Source organism: Argiope bruennichi, chromosome 7, assembly GCF_947563725.1.
Source record: "Argiope bruennichi chromosome 7, qqArgBrue1.1, whole genome shotgun sequence".
NCBI lineage: Eukaryota > Metazoa > Arthropoda > Arachnida > Araneae > Araneidae > Argiope > Argiope bruennichi.
Genome location: NC_079157.1, coordinates 105,852,960 through 105,877,784, shown reverse-complemented (window position 1 = coordinate 105,877,784; position 24,825 = coordinate 105,852,960). Strand labels below are relative to the sequence as shown.

The window sequence follows — 24,825 nt, the reverse complement described above, 5'->3', positions numbered from 1 at the left end:
CAACCGACAGGGAATCCTAGAGATTCCAAGTTCGGAGATATTCTGTGGCGGAAGAAAGAAGTGTTATATTCTACGTTTCCAAGTCTTGTTTATGCGTACTGTTTGTAACAGTCAAGAATAAAAGATGTGTCAAAGTCCATGGATGACTCCCTTGAATTTTCTGTGATCCAAGACAGTATAGTGCCCCTGATAAGTGTAGGAGTCCAGTTTTGAAGCTGTATCAGGGCCTTTTTTTGGATGGATCTTGCAATATCGTACCATGGCCATATGGCAATGATGAGCAGGATAGTTCATATCAGAACTTCTAAAGTAGCCACACGGAAGGCTGTTTATGTAGCAAACAAAATTTAACATACTCCGGGCCTGCATATGCAATTTTAAATATGCAATTCTAACATACTACAAGAATACTATAATATAAAACTAAGTAATAAGGAAACAATGCTTTGTTGGTTAATAGCTATTTTAACCATTTGCACTCGAAAAAATACTTCAATGCATGATTATTCATTCAATACAAGGATTCATTCATTGCTGACAAAAACATACATATATGTAAGCATTATTTCATGTGAAGCAGGATGCAGTTGTAAAGACAGTGAAATGACTTGATTTCGTGACGTCGTTTTATTTCATTTTGGAGAAGTAGGCATATGTACAAGCGATGAGCACACACACAACACAACACAGAACGACACGGAGAGGAATGAGGAAAATGCTCTTGAACATTTTACCCCCGATCTTATATAACCTAAGATTTTGATAGGGAAAATATTTCTTCACAGTGCTAATATATAATGTGATTTTGATAGGGATTTTCGCTACACGCGCCGACAAGGCAGGGGAAACACAGGGAGGTTTTAAAAAAGAATTTGTCTGATCAGCGGTATTTTGTTCCTTCACGCGGAGTGTGGGAAAGTTTGACTTTTAGCCAATTCAGCAATTTTACAAAGAACTCTTGAATTACGTAGAGAAAGTGGAATTGGATCACGAAATAAGAGAATGAACTTACTGTGGGCTAAATTAAGATACAATCTTGGAAATTAATTAAATTGAAACTATAGTTTAAAATATCATTACATATATAATTATTTTAAGGTGAATTTCAACGAAAAAGGATTCCACATCTTCTTACCAGTCTCTGCAAATATTTTTAACAATCAATATTAAAAAATGAATACATAAAACGTCAAAACGATGCACAGTTTTGATGGTACTTGAGAGTAATCATCCGATGAATCTTGATGAAAACTGTGAAATATATTCCATAATTGCGAATTGTGATTAAACTTTTCAAACCTCGACATCACTCAAACTTTAGGATGTTTTATACACTATCAGATTTGAAACATAAAAGCATAATAAAACTTCAATGAAACAGAGGGATCCAAATAACCATTTTAAAATCAGAGTGTTGTACTTCGACATTCTCACATATTTGAGTCCTTTGAATAGAATACTTTTCTTGTCGAATAATTTGAACCACATAGATTCGCAATCTAATATATAAAAATCTCGTGTCATGGTGTTTGTGTTCGTACTCCTCCGAAACGGCTTGACCGATTTTTATGAAATTTTTTATGTGTATTTGGTAGGTATGAGAATAGGTCGTAATTTATATTTCATAACGCTAGGTAATTCACGTTCAGCGTACGCTGATGAAATCAACTCTTGCTTGAAATCATCGTCACGGTGGCGTGATGTTGAAAAAGTCCAGCTAAAAATAAATATGCACATCCAAATGCTACAAGATCCATCTGCTGACACATTCTCGGACCAATTGTTAGATATCGGCGATGAAAAAGTTGCTGTCTATGAAAATACTAATGCATAAAATTACCCACTCATTTCTGCACTGTCGTTGATTCGCAAAATGCTCTCATTGACCGCATATTTCCCGATGTACGCATACAATACGTAAATCATGCGTGGCTTTCAGAAAGAGCCATTTTGACAACAAAAAATGTGGACAAAAAACTTCAAGATGCAGCAGTCGTTTCCAGGTGACTTGGTATCATACAAATCGACCGATACAGTTTGCGTTGCTAACGAAGCTGTAAATCATCCAACAGAGTTTTTGAACTCATTGAATTTGCCAGGCATGTCACCACACCTTCAACGACTGAAAGTTGGATCTTTGGTTTTAATATAAAGACCTTATATCAAATTTTATTAATCTAGTTTATGTATTTGAGTCATCACGTTCTCATGTAAATAAACAATCCCTCCATAGATGAACTTAATCCAAAATTGGATTTAAAAATCATATTCTAAATTTCTGACATTTCGTTAGCGCATTTACATGCGATCTAATATAGAAATCGACTTACAGTCATTCTGTTGAAGATCATCCATCAAAAACTAAAAAAGAGACCTATAATCCTAGCAACAAAATCATATTTCAAAATCTCATCTCCCTTCCAAATAGGATTTGAATTATCCACACTTGGATACAGATGGAGAGACAGACGCCCCGTAGGTAAATCTTTCCCACATTCGAATGAACATTCACAATTTTTATGTAAAGACCGCATATCGAATTTTATCTATTTACTTCATGCCTTTTAGCAGTTTCGTTAATGCGCCTACTGGCATAATTCGTATTCAAGCCTCTTGAAAATTATCAACTCGAATTGGTTGGCCACAAATGATTTTCTTTAAAGATTTCGTGTATACGAAATACAAAAAATGAAACGAAAAATTATTGGGAAATACACTATTATGTTTAAAAAAACTAAGATTTTTTTTTTCAGCGGAATAATATGCATAGAAATTGCTAATTTGATACTGCTTTCCAATTAACTACCTAGTACAACTATGCATTTTTACTATCGTTTATACAAAGATAAATATGGATTGCAAGTTTCTTATTACCACCTCATTATATTCTTTTAGCTGCTCCTTAATTTGGAAAGAGAGCGGGTGTCTTAGAAACTTGAGAATTATTATCCCATCACGAAATTCTTCAACCGAAAGAAAAGTTATACTGGAGGAAATCAAGGGTTGGTTAATTTTATACCTTGATGGATAAACCGGTTCCTAATCGTGGCAATACAACCAACTATAGAATTTCCAACTATTTGAATTTCCCTCAATAGGTCCTTTTCAATTCTTGTAATTAGAGCTACGCTCATGCGTGGCAAGCATTTTTGCTGTTGTTTATACAACGATGCAAATACAAATTACAAATCATTTTTGCCATTCCCTCAAGTGCAGAAGAAGTGCAATGTTTTTTGCTCCAATTCTTCGGAACTTTAGAAACGTTGTCTCTTTTCATTATATTCTTTGCCCTAAAGTTATACCGGGCAAATTTAAAAACAAATTCGTCGAGGAATATAATCTTCCGAAAGGCAGTTTGGCATCTTCTGGGGTGAATCGACAATTTACATCCAAGATTTGCATTTCCCTCGAATAAGCCTGTAATCAAGAGTAATAATTGCAATTTGTGTAAATATTGTTACGAAAAAATTCCGTAAACTCTGTGGGTTCGCTGTTATGGGTTAATGATAAAACAGTCAGCAGGCTTCAATAATAAATAACGAAGTTTATTAACAAGAAGACACTAATACACAAAACACAGCCGAGATATAAACAAGCAATACTCAGCAGCAGTTACAACAAAAAACAGCCCACAAGTAGTAATCGACAATAAACAATCACAACAGCACACAAAGAGGCCAGACAGAACTCATTAGGAAGAGAGAATCCCCATAGACATTTCTAAGGTCTCTCCAAACGCCTGCTATTCTCCACTGTCTCCTCCATTTAGCAGTACTCAACTGCCGCCTCACCAATATACAATAGGCTACTCAACACACGACACGATGCTGCTTCAATACTTGTCTCCAAGACTCGACGCACGGATCAATTCTCTATCCACTAATCGCCTGCGCCCAACGCTTGCGCTTCGCTGGGCTGATCCAATTAATTCATCGCTGGCTATCTATACGATTCACGAATTATATAACTAATCTCGTTATATGACTGACTCGGCTTGGTCTGTCGCTCTTTTATAGCCCCTGGAACAGGACACAGAAATTTCTCGAAAAATCAACATAATTCGCCTCCTATTAGTCCTATCACCCAAGAATCATTAATTCAGCATCCGACCAGCATACAATAGAGTTGCCTGTAAAACTATCTTTCGTATGAGGGAACTAACTGTGCTGTGAAGCAGCATTACAGATTCTCAACAATATTTAAAACTGCAGTCTGTAAAAGTTTATAATTAAGTAGTTCCAGTTTTGAGGTTGAAGTACAAAACTATTTTTCTATGTGTGGTGAGAGTGGATTGTTTAATCTATCTTACACTTATTAAAATGTTGAGGTAACCACATTCTTATAGGTGTAGAGGGTGTAAGATGACATTATGCAAATATATATCAACTGAGCTCTCTGTTCGCATCCGAAATGGCTGAAATCTAGAACAAGCTTCGGTGCCGACTCATTCGAACAATTAATCGGATTTTCTTCTTTTTGTCCGAAATGGTATAATTAACATTTTGAAATAAACAGAAGGTATGAAACTTCTTGAACATATAATAAAATATTTCTCGTATCACCAATGATTAACGATGGATGTAAATTTGAAATTCCTGTAAGAATCGATCATGTTTTAATAATTTAATTTTGGCTATTCTAAACCGAGAGAAATTCTCTTATTCAATTAAAGGCCTGGTTAAATTGTATACTATACACACCCAAAAACAGCAAATTAGTCTTTTGTTGATTAAAAAATTCTTGTAGTTAACCCTGGTCAATTAATATCCATTATTTCTTCATTTATATGCTAATTTTGTTAGAGAACAGCATAAGACTTATCAAATTTTTTTCTTTTTTTCTGTTCATGGGGGGAAAATGCCGTTTTTATCATTTGAACCTTTAGCTTTTTACTTCTGAAACTTCCAGAATAAAAAATGGCTAATGATATACCTCTCATTTAGATTTTTATGGTATTATTTTCTCTTTGATTTCGTGTGCGCCAGGTTTCATTTTCCTTTATTGCCTCTCTGTCTAGATGAAAAATCACATTTTTTCGTAACACGAACTATAATACGAAAAAAAATATCGTTGTTTAAATTGCGCACTGTTATATTAAGATTTCGGTTTATTTTAAAAGTTATTTTTCTAAAGCTTTTGTTTCTTGTGCTGCATAATTGAGGAAAGAAAAAAGTCTGTACAGCACAGAAAGATACTAAAAAAATTTTTTTGATTAAGTTTAGTTGCTTACATGACTTTATCCAAATTTCATCAAATAAAGTAAATTTACGCAGTTTCATTTCTTTAAAAGTTTCGCTTGGATATTAGATATAATTAAAGTTATTCCATAGAATCCTAAAATAATTTCCGCAATAAAAGTGTCCCCATTTAAAAGCTTAATGTCGACAATTTAAAGTGGAATTATTGTTAACTAAAGAGCACAAATGTTTTTGCATTCAACTTTCTGTTAACGCTTTTGGAATTAATTATTTATAATGAAATTTTTTAATGATAAAATACCATTTTGATAGTTCTCCAAAAGTAATAAAACACATATTACTTTTATTTTCAAAATTTTAATGAAAAATGACAATTTTTTTGCTTGTACTTAAACTAATAAATATTTTAACTACAAAGAAATGGTTCAAAACAAAACAAAAAAAAACTCAACTCTATCTATAGAGCGAAGTGTACTAAATAATATTAAAATACATTTCATTTTCTTATAGTATAACGAAGTATGCAAAGAAAAAGTAATGTATACTTTAAAAAATGTAATGTAAAAGTAATACTATGTAAAAGTAATGTAAACTTTAAAAAATTCAATAAATAAAATAAAATAAATTTAAAAAATTAAACTCGAGATTTCGACGGATCTCCCAGTTTCAGATCCGAAAAATACATTTTCTGAATTAATATTGTCCATCAGTGAATCCATTAACTCAAAGACGCTTTGAGCTAGACGGATGAAATTTGGTATAGGGTCTTAAAATTAGTAGATTTATATCAAATTTTGAAAGAGATCTATTCGGAAGAAGTCTGTCAGTCCTGTTGCACGGATATAAATTAACACTAAGAGAGCTACTTGAATAAAATTTGGGCACAGAATTATCTAAAATTTCGACATGCATCCAATTTTGAACCAAATCCGTTTAAGGATAGTTTGTCTGTCGGTCTGTACTTTAGACAAAACAAGCCCAAAATACACATTCGGTTTTCTAGTTCTTGCGTATTAACCTCATTCAAGCGATGAACTGTGAAAGATTGCACGCTAACATGATCTTCACTACTGGTATGCGGTTAATAAATATACAAATACATTTATTAAAAATATACTAGAAAGTTTCAAGGTGACTCCTACCCATGGTTCAATTTTGACAAACGTGCATATATCTTCACCAGTTTCTATATGAGTGAATTTCATATCAGTTTACTAGCAGCAACCATCCTTTGTTTTTGAGGAATTGAATTAAAGTTGCACAGAGCGTTGTGCATCTAAGATGACACATTGATTTAATGTGTTTTTTGTTTTGAAATGTGTGAAGACCTACGCGATATGCAACAGAACTGTCATAGGATATTATAACCAATTAAAGCATTGCTGTAAATGGCTTACTTTATCTTTTATACCTTTATTGAAATTTTTGTGTATTCGTTTTCGTTCTCCTATTAGTATATGCATAGCAATATATTTCAAATTCCAATATAGTGATTTACTCAGAAGTTTTATTAAGAATTCAGCTTGTATTCCCAAAGATTGTCAATATTTTTAAGAAAGGTGCTTCTTACGGGTGTTTCTAAATTACTCACCGAATAACAAAATTAAAATAAAAACACGATTTTATAATGTATGAAGATGTGATTTATGTCGATAGTAGAAAATGTGCTAGATAGGGTATTATCCTGTTAACAACCTGTCAGAGCTGATTTTCGCAGATTATCGAACGAAAGTTATAGTACAGTTCAGAAGCGATTCAGATGTGAATTTAATAAACTTCCAGTAACGAAACAATCAATTAAAAGATGGTTAAAACAATTTCTAGAGACCGGACGTAGCTCGCACCAAGGAAGTCTGAAACTTGAATCTTAATGAAGCATTCTCAGATCGATGGATTCGTAGAGATGGGCCACTTTCAAGGGTTTACACATTCTCCCCATGTCACAACTTTCGATTTATTTTTCTGATATACCCGAAGAATTAAGCTTATGCTACAAAGGTTTACAATATCAAAGAATAAAAAATCAGTCACAAAAACAGCTACTGTGACGCTTAATAAAATACTAAATAAACGTTCTGTGAAGAATAGACTTGATATTCTCCAAGCAACGAATGTTCACGTTGAAATGTATTAAAATAAAAAAATTTAATTCTTAAACAAAATTTAATAATTTTTTGCCCCTATATTTCTGTCTGTATTTCTAACATCAATTTTTATTAAATAGATAATTTATGGAAAAGTTATATTATTTAGCTAGTTTAGATGGAGATTCGATTAAGGGCTAATTTTGAAGCCATACGAGATATGTCCACCACGATTTAAACCACGATCAGAGGCTATTTTTCACACAAATGCTAATGGAGCTCATTTCATTCAGCGTACATCACAGCGATAGGCCGACAGCAAATGTATGACACTAGATAAGGGAAGGAGTCATAAAAGAATTTTATGTCTGAGAGCACCTACGATATCATGAACGTATGCACCAGCCCAGCAAGCAAGGTGGATATTTAGTGGAATCTGGTCTGTAACATGTGACCTTTAAGTAAAACTTAAAATTTCGATGCAATTGCGGCAAGAAACTCATAAAACATTTGTCAACCATTAAAAATTTCATCAAAGATCCGCCATCTTGAGAATCGATAAACTAAATTTCCTTTAAAAACCTTTGTAAACTTGCAGATTGGTTTTTAATCATATAAGAAAATTATAATCAGGCGATCGTTCCATTGCACCATCTACTAAATATTGTGATTTCCGGGGGGTTAAAAGAAATTCTAATTAAGCACGTTAAAAGAAATTTTATTTATTCCACTAATATTCAGATAACAAATATAATGGGTATCAAAAATTAGACAAAATACAAATAAACAGCATTTTTGGATGCTAAAACGAGCAGGTGACACACAACAGTGATCAATACAAATAGCTAAAACGCTAATTTTACGATCCACACTTCAATGAGAAAGTGACTCGATCGGACTCCTTTGGCTCTTTATATAAGCTCTCCGACAGTGCCTGTCGTCACATGCAATTTTCCAGAAGAATCTCCGGATCTCGAGTTTTAATAGAGATAGGGTTAAATTTCTTCACTTTCCAGAAATTTTATTTTTATCGTCAAAGTTGGCAAAATCGAGGGATCATCGAGTCACCTATCCAGCATTCATTAAAAATAGCCATAAACCTCGTTTTTTCCAACGATAAGACTACCTTTGTTCACATATTCGTAACAATATGAAATAGAAGATTTCACGTGCTTTCCATTCGAAACAGAATTAAAGTAATATCTTGAATTTCAAAATTCTTTATGATTAGCGTTTCAGAAACTATTACGAGACTACTTAGAAGTTCAGATATTCATTCATTCTATTCACTATAGAAATGAAAAAAAGAATCTTAAACCATAAAACGCAAATGGTCTTTAAAATGTCATGCCAGAAGCACAAAGCCTTCTTCATTAGCTATACCCCAATGTAAAACCAAGGCATTTCAATTTTAAATCACTATACTTGCGGGAACATCTTAAATAGTTCGAATGGAATAATTATAATGATTCCTGGCTTTCTTAAGAAAGTTCTAGAATTTTTTTTTTAAAGTGCGGTGATTGATCATTCCCGTTTCCGCCAGCGTAGAAAGAATTCACTCACTTAAGGAAGGGATAAAAAGAGCTGGAAGACTTTTAACATCCACTAATTGAAAAGGCAATCAGTTATCCAAAAAAGTTTCATTGAGCCAAGTTGGCTATTAAAATGTTTGTTTTGGCGAAATCTGCCGCTAATTTGTTTCCGTAAACAAAATGAGTTTTTTTCTTTATACTTTTGTATTAGATTACGTGAAATCACCACATTTCTTTTTCAAACAAAAAATTTCGCAATTTTTTAATTTCTTGTATACAAGGGGTACCCAGAGAACGTATTATAATAATACCATAACATATGCAAGTCCATTGATTTAAATAATACATTGATTTTTACCTAACCAATGGAGATAGTCTCCCTAAAACTTTCTTGCATATTTTCTAATAAAGGCTTTATCCGCATCCTTCCACATACAATTGTGGAAATTGGATAAGACCGTGAATATGTTGAATGACATTGCCGAATAATAATTATGAATATAGATGTTTGGTGTCAAAAATTTGTACAACTATTAAATAGAAATCATCAAAATAACTTTTTTAAAAAGTGTAAAATTAATTTGTGTGATAATATTTTCGGAAGTTATGAGAAAAAAAACGAAAATCAGTTAAATTTCTATTTGAAATTTTAATTAAAATTCCAGAAAAAAATTCGCTTTTCCACCTTCCAAGTATTTGTGTGCCAAAATTTGCAGCTTCAGGTCAAATGGTGGTATCTGTAGAGCTCCAACACACATTAGTAGAGATAGAGATATTATTAGTAGAGATTATTATTAGTAGAGATAGAGATAAAATTTTTAAATTCATTACACAATTCTGTAACTGCGATAAATTTATAAGTTACTATTAAATTTTACTGTCTTATACAGTTTACAAAACAAGGCTTTGCCACTGATCTTTTAAACAAAGCAGGATATCTAGTTTCCTATAATTACTCTATGTGTACAAAAATGCAAACATGTTGGTCAAGATCATCTGTTACTATGTTTATAAGGGATGATGAAATTCCTCCATCACAGCATTTAATAGCGAGATTTGCCAATGCTCAATTAAGTTTAGTTTAGTTTAGTTTAGTTATATTAACGTCCCATTTGAAGCAACACTAGGGCTATTTTGGGACGGACCTTGTCATTTTGAACCACGGTGAGATGACGAGGACGACACCTGAACTGGCACCCCCCTCTCCACACCACACCACACCAGCGGGAGGACGTTTGGTCAGGACGGATTTAACGTGCAACAGACCCCCTTACACGACGGTTTTTCGGTGGAATCAGGTCTCGAACCTGAAACCCTCCGGTTCCGAAGCCGAGACCTTACCACCAAGCCACCGTGGCCCAATGTTCAATTAAGATAAAAGAAAGTTTTCTTTCGTAATTAAATGCAAGATAGGAATTAAATGGTTTTATTTCGTAGTATACACACTTTTTTATTTGAGCTCAAATCATTTAACATCACATTGATTCAATTAAATTCATTTTTTTTGTCATATCATACAACAAGGTAATATTCAAATAAAATTCCATATTCATGAAAGAATGAAAAGTCAATCTGGGTGAACACGCTGGTCGCCAAAGGCCACTCATTCATTGATATAAATTAAAAATAGAATTGACCTCTACGTTACGAGTATATGAAAAAAAAATAGCTTTTACTAAGATGTTGCCATTTTAATGATAAAAGCTCAAATTATAAATAAAAGCTCAGCACGTGTCTGTATGAAATAAATATGAAAAATATGATATCTTATGAAAAAATAAATGCAAGAAAAAAAGTTTCTGTTACTTAAAATATCTATACTATAGATTCAATAGTTATGTATTATTTAAAGCAAACAATTTAATATATATCATATTATCCATTCAAATTGGAACCCAACAGCTAACTGCTAAACAGTTAGGAATAGGTATATACATATAGTAGAAAAAACGATCTAAATGAAGATAATCATATTTTGCATCGATAAAAAAACAGTTAGGATCGATAAATCGAGGCAGTTCTGATGAATTACGAATTTAAAATTTTTATGCAGTACTGTGAACTAATATTTAATAAATTCTTTCTTAATGAAGTAAACTGAATTTATGATGAATCAAAGAAATTTTAATTGAATAATCCTCTGTGATATTGTATAAAATATAAAAACTATCTTGTAGCACATATAAGACTTCAACGCTGAAGGAGTTTTCTTCTGTACTCATATTTAAAAAAATATTTCTGGTTTGAGTTAAAATGTTTTTGTATTAGTGGAAATTTAATCACCTCCATTTCAAACTAAAATTAGAAAATTGATGAAATGCACATAAAATGAACAGAACAATGTAAAACTTCTAAAATAGTATGAACTATCGAAATCTGAAACTTAAAAATATATTGCTGTGGAAACTAACATCAGTTACAAAAAATATTTAATTGAAAAATTTAGAGAATCCCGGTGTAAATTTTAGAAAATCCAGGTGAATCAATTGATCGCCAAAGAGGCCTATTTAAAGAAAATACTATTTATTCATATAATATATAAAAGTACATATCAGCACAAAAATCTTACGCAAAAGAATACATCAATGTCGATGGATTCATGAAATCCATTAGTGTTTAATCTATTATCCATTCCAACCATGAATCCAATCCCATTAAACTCCATAATTTTCTTATTACAGGGTAGTGATATTTATTTGTTTCTTGCCATGCAACTATAGTATATTCTTCACTATAATCTATTGCGTGAAAATTTGCAACTCTTCTGTACTTTATCATAAACGAAATATACACAGAGTCATCATTAAAGAATTTGATCCTAAATTTTAACCATCTTCCCTTTTCCGACCTTCTTGAGATTGAAAAATACATTATGTCTCTCTGTTTACACAACAAGCAAAAACACTTGAGCTAAGTGATTAAAATTTGATATGTGGTCTTTATACTACATTTGTAGTTTTCTGCAAAATTTCGTACGATTCTGAAGAAAATTGATTGGCTATCAATTGATAAGTGAATATTGTTACAAAATTTTTCTCTTCTACAACAAATACCGCCACTCAATTGTAATGACGCAGCGCATTTAATCTCTAATAGTTCAGCAGCTTGCTTGCTGTCTAATCCTCCAAAAATCTTTACGTGTCGGCAACTCCGACTCCTCTCACACACACACAACTTTTGAAGATCCACACAACTTCTGACGATCCACACCACTTCCTCCGATACACACGACACGACTTCTGACGATATACACGACTCGACTTCTGACGATATACACGACTCGACTTCTGACGATATACACGACTCGACTTCTGACGATATACACGACTCGACTTCTGACGATATACACGACTCGACTTCTGACGATATACACGACTCGACTTCTTCAGATTCAGATTGCCTGTCTTTTATAGTTCTGGGAGGCGGGGCTGGAATCTTCAGACCAATCAGGGCGTACCTGGCTGTATCTCGGGACTTAGTGGATGGATCGTGAAAGTTCTCGAACTTTCCAGTAGTATCCATTTAGTCGTCAAACTCGCCAAATTCGTCGCCAAATGGTCGCAAAGCTCACAGGTCATTGACGCACAGGACAGATCTTACAAAGAGTTTAATGGTTTTTACAGGATGACATTATTTATGCCGGGTAGCAAAATTACAGATTTGTAACAATATGATAGCTATACATTGCAAAGAGCAAGATGGATTAAATTATGTACGTAAATTTAGTATTTAATATGCAAACCCGTGTTTAATTTTGAACCCTATTTTTCGAGGAATTGGCAGTCAGTTAATCTGTACTTTCTCTGCCCTCCATGTAATCACGACAGTTCAAAAATGTAATGATCTGCATAAATGAAATTTGATATGTAATCATGTTGCTAAAATCAAAGTTCTATGTCAAATTTTGGCTTCAATCTGTGGAATGTGGATGTTTGGCTTTCTGCTCTCAATTATATGTGGAATTGAGAAAAAAATGTGACTAGTCGATTCACGGCTTTGCCCAAGATTATGCCGGAAGAGGGAGAAAGATACCTCCTCTAGAGAGCCGGCGAGAAAATTTCTGGGAGACCTCATCCGCTGATTTGAAAGGAACATGTTCCACATGATCAAATCTAGACCTTGGGCTAGATATGCAATATTCATTTGCTTTTCTGATGCGTTATAAAAGATTATAAATTGTGTAATAATTATTACATATATATTTAAAATTAGGAGTACCGTACAATCAATTATCCAGCCCCAACTATGGATCCAATTTCTACAATTTTTATTTTTCTGACTTATAGATATGCCCTCAAAGGTCGCCTGATCCCCACCCCCTTATCTCCGTGAGAAATGTCTATTTCATTGTATATTCCCTATGTAGGAAAGGCATGAAAGAATTCCCCAAATCTTCATTATCAAAAAAATAAGAGAAACTCCTTCGGCTTCAACAAATGGGCCGATTTCATCTTTTTATTGGGCTCACAGTGGTCTAGTGATAAGGTCTCTGCCTCGGAGGTATAGGGCTCCGAGTTCGAAACCCTTTTTTCCGCCAAAAGATCAGCCGTGTATATGACCCGGCGTATGCTACATCATGGACCAAACGCCCACCTGCTGTCGCCTTTAAAGGGGCGGGAGTAGTGGTTTCACCCAGGAGCCCTCCTCGTCATCTGACCAGTTCAAAATTACGAGGTCCATCCCCAAAAAGTCTTCGTATCGCTTTCAAACTGGACGTTAATTAGTCACACTAAACTTCATCTTTTTATTCGGCGATTTCCCTTCCTTAGCAAAATAACGAACCAACCAACACGTTCCATGATTAATCGCCATGTACAAGTTTAAAATAGAAATTTTATTTGGTGTGATAAGATGTAGTCCATAAAAATGGTTTGGAATTACTAAATTAATAGTATTAATGAGTCTGGGTAAACAGTTGGTCGTAGAAGGCAGCTATTGCTTTGCATTTTATCAATCAAATCCTAGGAAAATATTATATACACTAGTAGATGTACCAAGGGGTCGTGCATCTTGTAACAAAATCTCATATTATTTTCGCAGGTTAACTAACTAAAATTCTAGTACAAATTTTCATGCACATTGGCAGAGAGCTAAAGAAATAGAAAAAAACGTAGTTCACCGTACACTTTAGATGTAAATATTAAGTCGGATAAAAAGTGTTCTTTTTTAACAGCAGTATTTTGTCTGTCCATAATGTTCACGAAGACTGAAATCAAGACTAATTATTAAAATCGTACTAAAACAAATAATGATCTATAACAGAAAAACTATATTGCCAAATACAAATTTTAAAAAATTGCTGAAAGACAATAATTGAAAGTAATGTCCCACGTTAAGCGAGAATATATTGAATTGCAACACAGAGCAATAATCTAATAACATTCTTGGAAATTTCAGCATCCATCTTTTATCAAGCCAATTTACCTTATTTCGTAGAAATGGTTTGGTTTTTTTCATTTTTCCTGGGTTATTGTTACTAACTTCACAGCGTTATGTATATGCGCGTTCATAAACACCTCTGGCTTCTGTTCACAATAGAGCTAATATTCAAGCTAACATAATAAGGATATTAAAACTCAGCTTATTGATCTTTGCTACAAGCCATCATAGATATGTAAATAAAAGGTGAAAACTAATTATTATTCATGCTTAGTTTTATTAAAATGCCCTGTTTGAGTCGCTAGACGACAAAAATAGAAGTTGACTGGACTCTAAAACAGTGTAACAAATTTGGTGGAGAGTTCTTAATACTAATTTTCAAGAATTCAATTTATTTAACGGTCTTTGCCACAACTTTTGGTGAAAATAAATACATTTGTGTTCAAGTCATTTCATTTATCGACCAAAATAAGTTTGTTTTAAACGTGTAATACGTAATTATTAGCAAGAAGCTCAAATTGACATCACATAAACATTGACATTGTATAAATAATTTTTTTTTGGGGGGGGGGATTTTAAGATAGCAAACAAAAGTATCTGAATAAAAGTTTCTCCACAATTATAGTTTCTGAAATTACTCACCTGAAAATATCAGATAACTCTTTGCACTCGAAAAAGTAATTCGATGCATAACTAATCACCTAATACAAGGGCTTGTTTATTGCTCTAAATATAATTGTTATATTATATAATTGTTTTAAATTTGAATTTCCCCAGAAAGTTAATCTATATCTAATCCCTTACTAAGAATTTTTAACAATCAAAATTAAAAACTAAATAAATAAAATGTCAAAATGATGCACCATTTTGAATGGTGAGTGAGAGGCACCAGCCGAGTGCAAAAAGGTTAAAATACCAAACAATAATGACAAATTATCGGTAAAGAGGTAATTATCGGTAATCTGGATTATTTAGTTTATTCATATTTATACAAAACGCTTAGTTAATACCCACACAAAATCACTTTCTCCCCAGTCCATTTATTCCTTGTGATCATTTTTAATTCGAAAGGTCGAGGATATGATTAACAAAAGATATCTAAACTGTAACCTAATTTTAATTTTTACATTGACGAAAATCACTTTCTTTTCATTCCAGAGATTTTCTGCTATCACGTCTTTAATTGAAAAGTCAAAGTTACAATTAACAGTGTCTCTATACCATGCAGAACCTTTTCTTCCTTTTAATTTCGTATTTTGTAATCGGTATTTAACTTTAATTGCAGATCCAAAAATGGCTTCACTCACAATACATTTTACATGAAGGATTCATGAATCCGGAAGTATTAAGCTCATTTTGAATGCCAGTCAGTCAGTTATATAATGCAAGCATTAGAATCCCAAAAATAAGGCAAATCAATTATTCTTAACCAATAACTTGAATAATCTGAAAGCATTTGACATGTGCGTTGGCGGACTATTTATTAGGCTTATTGTAGTCCTTTCAACAACTTTAATACCCTATTTAGCATTAATGCATTGATAGCAGAGTTTTAAAGAAGCATCCATAGTAATAATTTAAAATAAAATTACCAAATAAAGTATATTGAAATTTAAAAAAAGTTTGGACTGCATTTAAATTAAGGATTGCAATGAAAGATTTGTTGATTATGCCAAAGAAATATTTTCTACATAAAACCAATTTTCAAACGAGACACTATATTGCAAATATATGTAACTAAAAAAAACACACAGCAACTTGAAATTTTTTAACTGATCATTTTTACATACTTTTGCCATTAAATATTTCTCCTCCTTTAGTTTCATTCAAGCTTTTAATCATTATTTCATGCGCATTTACACAATTTAAAACTATGGAAATAAAACAAAAATAATTTTATTTCGAGTTTTTTTTTTTCAAAATTGGCAACAAATTGCTGGTGTCAAAAACGCGAGTTCGCAAATTGTACAGACTAAGTCTATGGCAAAGGATACCGACGTGCTGTGATTGGTTTAAGCCTTGGCATCTTTTTGGCAATGTTTTGCACTCATAATAGTGTAGTTTTCGCTTGTTTGGCTCAAACCTTGTACTTTTCATTAGTTTTATGGAAGATACGAGTGAATATCAACACGATCTAATTTTTATTAATATAATTGTTTTCTCTAAATATAACTAGTAATAATAATAATACTAATTAATAATATTAATAAATATTTCTAATAATACTAGTAATACAAGTAACTAATATTGTTTATGCACATAAGTATAAAAACTATATGAAAGTAATTACTCAACATTTGATGCAGCAATTAAATAATTCTTTTTTTTCTATGATTTTCGTGCCTTTATTAGATAATTTATGCAGTCATTGAAACTTGTTGCTGAACCTTTGTTACTTTCCCATCAACTACATATGGGGAGATGATTATTTAATGTCCAAAACGTATAAATATGTAAGCTTTAACTGAATATATGATTTCGTGGCTAATTTTTTTAGTTACATCAAAATAATATTAAGAAGAAACACACACAAAAAATATTTTTAATAAATTGTCATTTTTATATTTTTTGAATTTAGGTTTCAGGATTTGATCTTTTCGGCTGTATATGTATTCCAGATTAATATTACATGTAAACCGTAAAAAATAGGGGAGGGGATAAATTCACAAAGTTTATTTATTTTTATAAAAATATATTTCGCTATAGCATCTTTTTGGCAAAACATTGCCAAAAAGATGCCAAGGCTTAAACTAATCAGAGCACGTCGGTATCCTTTGCCATAGACTTAGTCTGTAAAATTTGCGAACTCGCGTCAGAAACAGTCAAAATTAGGATTTGAAAATCATTTTTAGCCTCTAACTTCGAAGCAATTACAGCTATAGAAAAATTAAGTTCCTTCATTCAGAGGAAGCCTGTCTGCCAGATTCTTCGAATAAAAGTTAATAATTTTGTAACCATAATTAAAAAATAGGTCTAGACTATGTCTATAACTAGGTCTAAATATATCTAAAAAAAGGTAAAAATAGGTCTAAAACTAGGTCTATAAAATTTGGTACCAAATTTATCTAAATTCTAGATGTGTGTCAAATTTGGAGCCGAATCCGTCGAGGGCTTGACCACCTGTTGGTCTGCAATTTCACAAGCACGCATACAAGATAATTCAAAAATGCAATGATTTAAGTAATTATATGGAAATCGATATATAATCTTATGGCTACAATTGTAGTTTTATGTCAAACTTTGTTTTCATTCTATCGGGGGGGAAAAGGGCATCCACATACACATTCGATTTCTTGGTATTTGTGTATAAATCGCATCCTAGCGATTTATCGCCAAAAAAATCATATCCTAATAGGTTATTTCATAATTGTTCGCCAATGCCATGGAGTTAATAACACATTTACAGGGAGTATGAGAAAACATTTTGGGAAGGCAACTTTGGGTTGACTGGTTGCTGAATTCCCATTTAAATATTAAAAAAATTCTGAGATTTAATGGTCCGTAAGTAAAAAAGTAATATTTTACTAAGATTTACATGGCAAATTAAGGAGAAATAGATGAAAAGAAAAAAAAATATTAAATAATTTCATTCAACTTGAAGGGTAAAGCCCATGTTGAACCTTTGTAAATAAATAATATTTTGATTTGCTTTTCAATGTTGAGAAGAAATATGAGTAGGTGATCAAATAAAATTTTCTTTTCTATTAATAAATTAGGTCTAAAATGACACATTTCTGCAAATTTTAACTTCTCTTGTATGAAATACATAAAAAAGTACTGTAATAATCAAAAAATTTTCAAGGTCAGATTTTGAAGTATCTCCGCGCTTCAGACTTTCATAGGTTTAAAAAGCATATATTTAGAATAATGCCTGTGTGAACATAATTCAGAAATGCTTTGAACTAATTGCTTAAAATGTGGTATTTGATCTTCATGCCAAATCTGTAGATTTCTATTAATTTTAGAACGAAATCTATTCAGACAAAATCTGCCTTTCTGTCCGAGTACAAATGAGCATAATAATAACAAAAAATAGAGAGATAGATGGTACACAGGTTAAGCATCTAAATATAAATCTGTAACAGATTTTGAACCTAATATGTGAAACGGTTGACCATCTGTCGGTTTTTATATTTGCATGCATGCAAATACAATAACTCAAAAGCTTGACTGCTTCAGTCAATAAAATTGGTAAAGAATCCTTGACAATAATTGTAGTTCTATTACAAACTTTGATTTTAAGCAGCTGAGGAAAAAAAAGACATCCAAAACCCATGTTCATTTTCTGGTACTTGTGTATTAACCGCATGGCATTGTTTGATCACTAAACAAAAAATCGCCAAGACATGCAAGCTAAATTTACGATAAAAATTGGCATTTTTTAACTATTGTTCCTTAAAACCATCAATTAAGGTGTATGTACACACTTGAAACTTCGAAAATCGTTCAAAATATCGAATATTTTTTCATTGCTTAATAATGTTCTCTGATCCTTTAGTTTTCAATCGATACCAAGATGTTGTCAGTATTCGAAATATTTCTCGAGTTATAATTATTTTTCTTGAGGTTCTTTCATTAAAAACTCTAGTTACGGTGTTTTTAAAACTCATTTTATGAAGAATGATATTTTTCCACTCTGTTGCTTCATTCAAACAATCATAACTCAACAAGAAATGAACCAAATACAGTTATTTATATATCAAAATAATCTGTATGAAACAGTGGTTATTTTGTGTTTCAATCAAAGTTATATTTATAGAAATAAATTTTTAATAGCTATTTAAAAGTTAAAATCTCGCTTTTTCTATTCAACGTTGAGGAAAAAATTGTTTAAAAAGAACTATATATTTTTATAACTTGATTGAGGCAGACAACATGAAGACAAATATTAGGCATAATTTCCAACTAGAATTGTGTGTCTGTACAAATACAACTACAGGTTTTCTTTACTATACTATGAAGCACACAACTCTTATGAAAATAAAAACTTGGTGTTCACAGTCTTGCCCAGGAGCCATAGTTTTATACTCTTGGAAAGAAAGAATAACACTTTTGTTACAGAATATATCAGAATATGTTTTGGATAAATATATAAAGACTCTATACAGAATAAATTAATCTATATAACAAATCAAATCTCATTTATTTAGTTAGTTGCATAGATTCCATAGTTATATAAAGACCTCATACTAAATTTTACTTATTCAGTTCCTACATTTACAAACCCAAGGATAGAAAGTTTTTCCCCCAAAATTCATACTCAAAAATTATCAAAATTTCAAAATCTCAAATCCAGAATCTTTGATAATTGCAATATTAATATTCGCGTAAAATAAATAGAAAAATGAAACGCACATGCTATTTGCAAAGTTATTAGAAATGGTTGAAATATTCAAATGAAAAATGATCGAGCAGTAACAATTTGGCAATTCTCCAAATTACATTTCCGTGATATGAGTAAGTTAAATTTTATAATTAAGCGATCAAAAAGCATGTTGTACACTTATTGTAATTTCAAAATTCATGAAGCAGAATCTTGGTTAAACCTGGCAGAAAGGGTATGAACTGAATTAATAAATTCGAATGAATTATTGGAATGAAAATAATTAAAACGACATGGTGGAAAAAATACTGTGGAAGTAATTTAACTCTTCTTGGTTCACTCGTCATTTATTTAATTTTCAAACAAGCAATGCTTGAAAATATTCATATAATTGTGGATAATTTATTGGTTCTTCAAGAAAAACGATTTGTTTCCGAATCAGAAACACCACGCATACAAGTGAAACGTTGAATATAAACAATAATATTTTAGAAGCATCAGCGTTAGATATACACTAAATCCTGTAAATCTTACATCAATCCTATGAAAATATTCAATGCAATTTTTAAAAAAATTGTTTGCTATTTTAATATGCAATAATTAGAATGTAAAATGGCATAATTACTAATTAACTATTTTAGACACACTAAATATCACTGTAATTAAGAAAAAAGTAAAATTTTCGAAGATTGCACAAAATTTGTAAATAAGTAAAAAAAGTTAAAGTTTAACCTTGCGCTTAGTATTAATTCGCATGAATTTTTTTTTTAATCCTTTGCTGTTTTAGTATGCAAATGGAATAATTACAAATGATCTGCATAGCAACAAGCCTAAATTTTATTTTTTCTGTCAAAAAAGGCTAAAATTTTCTAAGACTGTATAAAATTTGTAAATTATTGGTAAAAAGTTAAAAGTTTAACCTTATTCTTAATAGTTAATTTTCATTAAATGTATCAACCTATGGCAAAATATTTAAAATCTAAGAAAATGGGTTCAATTTATTTTTTAAAAATAGGAAAAAGTGAAATTGGCAAACATAAATCGATTGATAGTATAAAAAACTTCTTTAAAAGAATAAATTTACATTTTCACAAGTCATGTAGTTAAATAATCGAAATTTAAAAACGATACAATACATGATATGGTAATAAAATACGTGATATGGCAAGTAATCATTTTTATTACAAAGAATCTGTTATTTCTTTTTATTTAAGCATAAAAAATATATTTGTAATTGACATAATAATAAAACTATTTGGACATATAACTTAACATTTCATGAAACATTTCTGCACGAAGATACTATTAAATGAAAAATATCTAATTAATCAAATCATTGTTGATTTCTATATCTTAATTTTGTTTTATAAACAGTATCTAAACAATTTTATTTTATGAAAGCTAATATTCAGCATTTAAGAAATAATAGAAATGCTATATGTTCATAAATCTGAAAAATTGTCTTCGAAGAATATATCCTAAAACTTAGCTCTAAATGCAGCATAGCACCAATTTTTATACCTTTTTTTATAAAAAAGAGCATAAAATCTTATCACATTTGATATCAGTCTTTTGAATTAATTGATAAAATCGGTTTTGCAGACATTTTCAAAATTTTTAGATAAAATTTTAATGTATAATTATATAAAATGTATGGAGCTTTAATGGATGAATTCATAAAAAATCAGATTCTACAAGAAAGCTAAATAAATATTTTCTTTGGCAAATAACAGTTCGAATATAAAATATTCAAATAAATTCTTTTTTTCAGATCTCGAAATGATGGAATTTAATTATAATTTCAAGAAACAAATTCAGTTATCATAATAATAGTTTTAATACCCCGTTTTACTTGAAACTATATTAAACAACAATGAAAATCTACTTATAAAAAAGATGCAATTAAATTATAATTAAATTTGTTTCTGCAATTAAAAAGAATTAAGAAATTTTTTTCATAAGCCATTCTTCTATCCTGCCACTTTAATATTATTTGAAGCCAAACAAAATTATTTCATTTGGAAAATAATGGCCCAAAGATGAAAAATTCAAACCGCTTTTTCACGTCTTTAAATAAAGAAATTGCTAATTGTTTTTGGTAGTTTCTATTTTACATAAAACAAACCCATTCTATCATCAATAGAATAATTAAAATAAAATATTGTACTGAAACCTGATTTAATTAACGATTACAATTATTTGAGAAATAAAAAATACGCAAGCTATAAAAATGTTTTTTTGTTGAAAATAATGTTTAAACTGAAAAAGAAATCAAACGATTTTTTTTCATATTTTGAAATGACAAAAATTTAATAATAATTTTTAACTGTTTTCATTATACAAAAAACAAACCGGTATTATTATCTTTGCAATAGTTTAACGTAATATGGAGCTCACACCATAATAATAAATGACTTATATTTACTTTGTTAACTTTCTGAAGGTGTGAATTTAAAAAAGAATATTTAACAGACAAAAAGAAAAAGGGGAAAAAAAATCAAAAAAGTTCCTTTGGATTTCGAAATGATAAAAATTTAACGCTAATTTCAAGCAGTTGTCATCACACAGATAAGACAAAATGCTATGTTCAAACCAATAAAAACACTTAACTACTGCTCAACCCATGTTAATCAACGACTGATATATAATCTATTAATTTCGTAAAAACGCGAATTAAAAAAAATGCAACAAATCAAAAGGGAAAAAAATCATGTAATTTCTTCAGATTTTGAACTGCTGGAAATTTAATATTAATTTCAAACAAGTTGTCATTATTTAGAAACCATATCAATACAATAAACCAATAAAAAGGGTTTAGATTAACAAATCGCTTAGAAGAATGCCATTCATCAAATAATTTCAATTATGCGATTAGAAACAAACCACATTCTATAAATTCATAAAGTCTATTTAAAGTTGTTGTTGTTCAAAATTGAATAATTTCCAATCCATTGCATTACACGCAGATATAAGGCAATAATTTTGTTTGGAAAAATTCAATACAAAAATGGAGGAAAATAATAATTTTGTTTGATAAATATTCACATATTTTCGAAGGTTATTTATGAGAATATAGAGTTGATTATCAGTTGGTTGAGTTGATGTATAGAGTTGATTATCAATTGCATAGATATGTCCAATTGTTTTGTGTAAGCCTGATATACCGGCGATTTGATTTTAAAATCACAATTCAACTGCTTTTCTTCCAAAAAATTAAATTTCTTCTTTTTTAAACATTAGGTGACCCTTTCAAAATGCTCTAGTACAATTCTTTTCAACATTTTCATGAAAGAAGCGGTGCCGTTTTAAAGAAAAAGTTGGGGTACCACTTACCTGTTGACTGCATGGAATATGAAAAAATAATGATGAAAAGGGCAATAACAGTCCAGCCATACATGCAAAAGCCTGCCAAAACACAAATGAGACTGATTGCGCTTTTGACAGGTACCCGGTATGAGACATAACCGATCAAAAAACCCGCACGCTCATCCACAACACACATGCACAACAAAGTAGCGAACGAGTTCACATCACCTGCGCTCGCCGCGAGTCTTTGCACAGCGGAACAACTCTTCGCCAAGTTATCACGATAACGCGCTACCTGGCGGCGAATGTGGGAAGCTCTGAGGTTCTGCCTTTTCGCCAGCGCAACTTTCCACTCATCTCTTTTCTTTCTTCCGCTCTTGTCGGGGTTTTGCTTGTTTATTTTGGAATTGGCTTTCGAAGTGCTTTTATGGGGGATATTCTTTCAAATAAAGGGGAGGAAGAGAAAATGGGCCATTTCCTAATGGAGTCGTTAGAAAAGGAAGGGGGTAGAGAGCTTTTTGGGTTTTTTTTTTTTTTCTGCTCTTATGTTTTATGAATACCAGAGAAGAGATAAATTTTTTCAAGTATTTCTTCAAAGAAAGGAACAATTAAAAAATTTTCCGAATCGTGTTTATTTGAGAAGAAAAAATGATATAACACATTTCGATTAACGTTTTTATCTGTTTTCTTTACAAGAGCGGTAATAAACGAAAAAAAAAAATAGTTATTTTTTTTATTCCCAGGAGTGGTGTTCGAGTATGTCTGACAAGTGGCCATGATCTTTCCGACGGAGGAGCATATCCTGTTGTCCGAATTCAGAGATGTAATCGTGACCTCTCGACAGAACTTTTTTCTTTTTTTACTTTTCGCCAAAACTTTATTTATTTTCTATTTGAATAACCCGTTGTGTGAACAGGGTTTAAAAATATTATCAAAATCTATAGAGGATATTTATTTTTCTGTGTAGCATTTTATTTCAGATGCACACTTTTCAGAAGGAATTAATTAGCTATTTTAAAATAAAGTCAGGCTAACAGAATAACGAGAAATAGGATTTGGCGGTCATAACATATTCAAAGGCATATTAACCTTTGAATTCATTTGCGTTATTTGTATATCTCAGTAACTTTTTTTAAACAACATTTATAATTTTTTTTTTCATCGCGAGAATTTACATGTAAGACAATTAGAAAATGTACTATATATCAAAGCGTGAGAAAATCATTTAATTTAAATAGATAGTAGTTTTTCGTCCATTCCCAGATATCTAATTGTATAATTCACTTTATTGAGAAAAAGGATTTTTAAGTTACATTAAACAAATAGGATTTAAAAAATGACTGCAAATGAGTAAATTGATTGTTATTTTTTATGTTATTATGTTATTTTTAAGTTACATTAAAGAAATAGGAATTTAAAAACGACTGCAAATGAGTAAATTGATTATGTTAAACCAGCTCATAGGAATAGTATATTCCAATGACATTATCGCAGATGAATTCGAGTTTTTGCTTACTTTTTTTTCAGATTGTTCTATTATGCAATACGAATATAATTTTCTTCACCTGCTACTATGTTCTCCAAAAATCATGAGGCTTTGAAGCCTGTTTTGAACCATTTAATGTGTGAAAACTCTTTCACATAAACGTGTTGCCATTATTAAAGCGCATATAATTTATTCATTTCGTAACATGAGTTACCGATTCCAGAAATATATTTTGCAATTGAAAATAAGATTTTGGATTTGGATGCATCTCGTCCTTAAAAAATGCGACGCATATCCTGATGGACTTTTAAAAATATTATGATTTGCGATAGTGCAGTTGGCAAAAACAAAGATATCTCCAGTCTTCAAAAATGCTGATGACCGGTGCCAAGCTTTTTATATCGAATTACATCCAAAAATCAGCCAGCCATACGTGCACAGTAAATCTCATAAGTGTTGCTGATGTCGTGTCCACGTTACCACGGAAAGGAGGTGCAGTAGTTTCTGAGGATAAAGA

The 24,825-nt window shown here is 31.2% G+C and overlaps 1 protein-coding gene across 1 annotated transcript in view; it reads right to left on the bottom strand.

Moving 5' to 3' along the window:
- LOC129976348 (hemicentin-1-like) overlaps nucleotides 1–23,049 on the bottom strand; it is a 262,427-nt gene extending 239,378 nt beyond the window's left edge. Inside the window, exon 1 of the mRNA XM_056089874.1 lies at nucleotides 22,850–23,049. Within this exon, the coding sequence (XP_055945849.1) occupies nucleotides 22,850–23,018 (169 nt within the window). The 5' untranslated portion in view covers nucleotides 23,019–23,049. The remainder of the gene's footprint in view (nucleotides 1–22,849) is intronic.
- Between the last annotated feature and the right edge of the window lie 1,776 nt (nucleotides 23,050–24,825).